This window comes from Egretta garzetta, unplaced genomic scaffold (assembly GCF_000687185.1).
Source record: "Egretta garzetta isolate BGI_Z169 unplaced genomic scaffold, ASM68718v1 scaffold448, whole genome shotgun sequence".
Lineage (NCBI taxonomy): Eukaryota > Metazoa > Chordata > Aves > Pelecaniformes > Ardeidae > Egretta > Egretta garzetta.
In genome coordinates, this window is record NW_009260497.1 from 2,722,485 (window position 1) to 2,728,560 (window position 6,076).

The 6,076-nt window shown below is 63.2% G+C and overlaps 1 protein-coding gene across 1 annotated transcript in view; it reads right to left on the minus strand.

The window, feature by feature from the left end:
- Window positions 1-6,076, minus strand: part of SNED1 (sushi, nidogen and EGF like domains 1) — a 28,038-nt gene that overhangs the window by 12,886 nt on the left and 9,076 nt on the right. The window contains exons 4-9 of the mRNA XM_035900065.1: window positions 6,014-6,070; window positions 2,783-3,070; window positions 2,028-2,168; window positions 1,185-1,347; window positions 162-287; window positions 6-20 (exon numbers count right to left, since the gene is read on the minus strand). Coding sequence (XP_035755958.1) covers window positions 6-20; window positions 162-287; window positions 1,185-1,347; window positions 2,028-2,168; window positions 2,783-3,070; window positions 6,014-6,070 — 790 coding nt within the window. The remainder of the gene's footprint in view (window positions 1-5; window positions 21-161; window positions 288-1,184; window positions 1,348-2,027; window positions 2,169-2,782; window positions 3,071-6,013; window positions 6,071-6,076) is intronic.

A 6,076-nucleotide genomic window follows, 5' to 3' on the forward strand; every position in this document is an offset into this window, starting at 1 on the left:
GGAGAGACACTCGTCCACATCTGGAACAGAGCCCCCAGCGGGGACAGGAGCTCAGGGCAGGGACAGCCACAATGGCGGAGACTGCTGGCAAACAGCGGCAAGGCCAGGGGCGAGTCCTGCTCCCTGCAGCACAGCGCCGGGAGCTCGGGGCTGGCACTCACCAACATGGCACCTCTTCCCAGTAAAGCCGGCCAGGCAGGAGCAGGTGTAGGAGGGGTTCCCCGTGATGCAGTCCTCGATACACTTCCCCCCATTCAGGCAGGGCCGCAGCGTCAGGCAGACAGAGGCTGTGGGGACAGGCAGTGCCTGCCTGTCAGCCCGCACCCTGGCAGGGCTCAACCGCCGCCTTCCAGCCACACCAGTGCCAGGGTGTCCCTGCACCCGCCCAGCTCCCCGGGGCGCTCAGGTAGCCCACGGGGGTCGCCTGCCTCATGGCAGGGCAGGGTCTGCTCCTCACGGGCTCCCCTGGGACAGGGGGGCAATTTTATTCCCCCTGGGCAAGGGGGAGAGGCTGCAGGGGGTCAGCCCTGCCAGCCAGGGGGACATGGACGTGCCCTCGCTTGTCACCCGGGGCAGAGGGAGAGGGGGACGGGAGCACCCGTGTACAGCAAACCCATCGGTAACGCGAGACACACGCGGATCGCGGGTGGGAAAGCACAGCCCAGGGGGGAGCGGGGATGAGGAACGGAGGCCAGCGGCTCCACGGGGGATGTGTCAGGACCCCGGGGTGGGGAGCATGGCCCAGCCTTGGCGCCCCAGCCCGTGGGGGAGGCCGGCACCCAGCAGCCCAACACATGGCGCCCCCCAGCCTCCGGGGAATGCGTGCCACCCCTGAGGGTTCCAGCCCCTCGTGCCCTGCCCTGCCCTGCCTGGCAGTGCACCATCACCTCCTCCCCAGCCTCCCTCATTGCTCCCCGCAGACTCTTTTCCGCCTCAAAAGTCTTCCTCCCCTCCCCATTTGCTTTCCCAGCCCCTTCCCAGTCCCGGGGCACCTGTGGGTGCCATCCCCAGCCATGGCAGGCGCTGAGGATGGTCCCCCCATGGCTGCCTCCCCTCCCTCCCCAAGCCCTTCGAGCCACCTCCTCCACCCCGCGGAGGTGGGGGTTGAGGCAGGGAAAGACAGGGCTGGAGAACAGTGTGGGGTTGGGTTGGGAGTTAAATAAACCTAACTGCTGTCCTCTTACTTGTATTGCTGCAGCCCCCCACTTGCACCTGGGCATCATCGATTCTGAACACCCAGCGCCCGGGGATACCCACATTTGTCGTCATCTCCACGTCAGCGATGTCATCAGTGCGGGATCCAGGGATGTTGAAGTAGCGCTTTCCATCACCGGCATTAAAACCTGCCTGGGAGGGCAGAGGGTAACGAGACATCACTAGCACACAGGGGCCAGCGAGCAGGGCGCAAGGACTCGTCCCTCTGGCCACCCAGCGCTGCCAGCAGCGCCGCTCAGACCAACTGTCCCCTTGCATGCGGGACGACCGCCAGCACAACGGGGCGACGCGGCCGCCCTGCCCACTTGGGTCCCTCCTTCCCCTGGGATTCAAACCCCATCCGCTTCCCCTTCACCTGTGGCATCCTGCATGCCACAGGCTGGCGGGCAGGGAGCCACGCACGGATCAACCCCTGGTAAAGGCACACATCCAAACGGGTACTGGGGTTTTTGCGGGTGTGGGTGTTGGCTTTTTTCCCCCTTAAACACAACAACGCACACAAGGATGAAGTAGAAATACAAGCAAAATCTGTACTGGCTGTGGCAGCTGCTCTTAAAGGCTGAGGTTAAGAAGGAAAAGGCACTGTGAGGCAGCAGCCAAGGCAAAGACCTGTGGTTTCGGGATAACAAAGCCCCCTGTATGGTCTCAGCTTTGGGAGCCAGAGCACACATGGATATTTAAGAACTTTAAAAAAAAAAAAAAAAAAAAGCAGGGGGGAGGCTTTCCACCTCCAAACAACCCAAACCAGGAGCCGCAAGCTCACAGGGCGGACGCACTACCTGGGCGCCCCGGGGGCTGCGTTTGCCGCTTACCTGCGCCGCGATGCCGCCGAGCCCAGCAAAGTCCCCCCCACTGCTGGCGTGCATACCCGTGGTCCAGGTGATGGACTCATAGTTGAAGATGGTGAAGGAGAGCTTGCCGTCTGTGATGAGGACGATCTGGAAAGTGTTCACCTGCAGCAGGGAGGGGAAGAACGCAGTGAGTGGGCAGGAGGAGGGCACGTGAGCCAGCTAAAAAACCGGTCAGAAAATAAAATTACAGAAAGAGCATTTAGCGAAGGAACGTTTCCTGGAGCTCTGGCCCTCCACTGCTAGAAAAGGCAGTTGGGTTTAATTATTTTTAACCCTAAGGTGTTGCAATTCCCCCGCCCAGCACTCCAGCCAGCAGAACAGCTCCCTTCTCCTCCTGGGGAAGCAGGAAAAATGGGGAGAAACGTGGTTATTGGGCCCCTGGAAGAAAGGCAGCAAACTCTGCCCGTGCCCAGCTCCTCAGCACAGCCACAGTCAGGCGAACGCTGCCCTGCTGCTGCCCGAGAAGGGGGACGCCAACAATTTGCAGCTTCCACACGGCACAAAGAGGAGGGTTTGGTTTTGCCAGCCCGGCGCTGCTCTGTCACAGCAAGGCATCGTGATGGAGCCGCTGGGGTCAGCTTAGCCCTGAGACAGCTGTGCTGCATGTGGCAGGAGCACCACCACCGCTGAAGTGCCAAAACTCTGGTGGGATGCTCCTTTTGGGAAAAAAAAAAACCTACCCCTAAACTAATGGCTGCTTTGACCCAGCTACTCACAGGCGAAAACGAACTGCCCCCGAAGAAGGTCACTCGGTACCAAGTGGCGATGAAGACCCACTGTGCGGCAAACCCTGGGAACTCAGGGAAATACTGTGCGATGTCCCTGCTTGCCCTCTCCAAGATGGGCTGCTCGGTGCTCTCCCGGTAATACACATCGCCCGCCCTCCGGTTATCCACATCTGCCCAGAAAGCGGCCACCACGCGCCGGTCCTTGGAGATGGGGAAGGCCACTGGTGTGAACTGGGAGACCTCCTTCAGGAATGAGATGATCCCGTTGTTGTTCACCTGCAGAGAGGGAGGGAGAGAAACGGGCGGCCACAGTTGAGCAGAAATCCAGGTTTTAGAGGCACTTTCCGTTTCACCTTTTTTCCCACCCCTCCACCTCTTTCCACAAATATTGGAGCGCTTCCCCTTCCTGCCCCTGGAAGCAGAGACGTGCCCCGGCACCCGCAGCCCCCCGCCCCGGCTGCTCGCTCGCTGGAGCACGGCTGCAGGAAGCAGCCACCCGAACAAACCCAGCCCTGTTCTCTGCCAGGGACGGGCCAGGGGAAGGGGGAACAGCTGAGAAAACTGCGGCGGCCCCGGCACTTTAAACAAACAGCACCCAGCACGCTTGGCCAGCTCGCGCCGGTGCTCCTGGCGGGGGCAAGGGGCTGTTTCGCTCACTCCCCACTCCCTTACAGCTGACACGCAGCCGGCAGGGCCGGGACCAAGCACCGCTGCCACCCTCCTGGCAGAGGGTTTGTACCCAAGCCCGGCAGCCACCAGCATGGGATGGGGGGAGCCTTACCGGGCAGCAATCCATCCACCAGCACACGCGGCACTCCGAGGGAGCTAACAAGTGGTCAAGCTAATGGGCCCATGGTCCTCCGGTGACCAAGTGCCGCCATCCCATGCCAAGCTCCTGGTGCTGGCTGGGCCTCGGCCGGCTGCTCTCATTATAGCGGGGGATGCCAGACACCCAGGGCAAGATACTGCAAGCTCTGAGCCCTTCCCCTGCACTAATTAACGGGGGCAATTAGGATCCTGGGATGCCCGGTCCAGGGATGCATGGCAGAGGGAGCCCTCAGCCCAGGGAAGGAAGCTGGAGATCGGTGGATGCTGCTGCCTGGAGCGCTGCCTCCTGGCTTGGGGATGCAGCGGGAGCAAGGAAGGGGGGGAAAACCCCTGCCTGCACTGCTGCCGGAGCAGGCAGTGAGGGGGCAGGAATCAAAGGGAAATGCTCTCGCCCTCAGCCCCCGAATTCCCAGGAGGAGACCCTGCCAGCACCCTGCCACACTGGCAACCCCAGATGGACAGGCAGCTCCCAGCCACTTCATCCCCCTGCCTGCAGTGCTGCCTGTGACAGTGGGACAGGCAGGAGCACAGAGCCCCTGAGCTGAGCTCCCCAGCACTCAGTGCCCATCTCTGGCAGCACCAGCCCAGCAAGCCCTGTGCTGCAGGGTAGGAGGTGGGGGGCATGGTGCAGGGACAAGGCTCTCGAGCGGAGAGAACGGGTGGCCCTGGCACACAGGGGCAGGGACAGGCAGCGGCATCACATTCGTGTGCCGACAAGGAGCTGGGAGCCAGCATCCCGGCAGGAGCCATGCCGAAGTCAGCACGCTGGCACCCGGGCTGCCTGCACAGCCAGGTGGGGGGCTGGGCTGTGACAGGATGGATCCCCAGCCCCTCTGTTCGAGCAGGGGGCAGTCCTCGCTGTGACTAAGGGGAAGAGGATTCCTGTTTCCCAAAGCCTTCATAACCCCACGGTGTCCGCGGAAGAACATTCTTCCCCTGATTAAAGCAAGATGGGAGAGAGCTGGAGCCAAGAAGGGCTTTTTTTGTTGTTGCTGGTTTTCGCAAAGGAGAAGGGGGTGGTTAGAGGCAGTCCTCGAGGACGAAGATTTCCAGGTGAGCCCAGCCCCATGCCAGCTCCCCCAGGACAGCAGCTCCACAGGGAGAAATAGCCCAGCTAGGCGGACCCCCATGCAGGTGAGCTGGCCCTGCAGAACCAGGGGGTCTCGGTTCAGGAGAGGGGGACACACCGCCCTCTGACCCCCGCAGCCCCTCCAAGACCCAGAGCTGTGCAGCAGATCCCACATGGGACGGCTGCCGTGACACCTGGCTTCTCCCAGCCTCTTCTATCCTCCCACTGCAGTTCAAGCACCAAGCCCAGGTCCCTCCTGCCCCATGGCAGGGCTGGAGCTTCTAAAAGGGGCAAAAAAACACCAGCAAGGACCAAGGACCTCCCGCACTTAGCTGAGGCAGCAAGACAGCACACGAGCCCAGCTCCGAGATGGCAGCGAGGCAATGCTCAGGCCTCTCCTCTGCCAGCCGGGTCCAGATCATTGGTCAGCCTGAAGCAAGCCAGGCAGCAGAGAAGGGACCAGGACGCTGGAGGATTCACTGCACCCGGTGGGAGCTGGCGTGGGGAACTGAGACCCCACGCCAGGACCCAGGGCAGGAGTTCGGAGCCAGCACTGCCCAAAAGACTCTGGGGACAACCCAGCACTCAGGGTTGCTCCTCTGCTCGACGGCCACAGCCGTGGGGGACACGATGGGCCAGGCACGACTTGAGCTCTCCAGCACATCAGGGCCCAGCCGCCCCAGCGGGCGCAGGGAATAGAGAAGAGGGAGCGGGACGTGCCAGCGGGAGCAGCCAGCCAAGCCCGCTGCAACACAGCCCAAAGGGCAGCTGTGTTTATTCTGCATCGCACCCAGAGTCCTGCCGCGGCCTCCTCCCCGGCGAGGGACAGCGTCCAGGGCAGCCGTCCAGGGGCTCCAGCACTGCTCCGGGCACTCGCCCGCCAGCCGTGCCCCGCTCCCCGTCACCGGCGGCCCGGCTGCATGCCGCTGCGGGGGCCCGGTCCCACGAGGCGCGGGTGCTTCTGGCTCCAGCCACGGCCAAGCCCGGGGCGAGCGCTGCGGCGAGCGCTTCGTCCAGCATCCCAGCGTGGTGGGGCCGGGACCCTCGCCAGGGCCGGGACCCTCGCTGTGCCACCCAAAGCAGCCCCGGGCCCCTGAGCCGGGGGTCCGGCATGCTCCCGGAGCTGGGGCCCCGCCAGATCTCCCCCCGTGCTCAGCACGCCGTTGTTCCTCTGATGCTCCGAGTTAAACGGGGACCACGGCCCCGTGGAAACCCAGGTGCGCTTGGATCCACGCGAGCGGGAGAATAAAATGAAATAAAATGGAATAAAACGGAACGGGAGGCCCCGGGGCAGGCCATCCCCGCTGCCGCCCGGTACTCACGTAGAGGCCGGTGTGCCCCGCGCCGAAGAAGGGGAAGGGCACGGAGAGCGGCCGCAGCTCGGA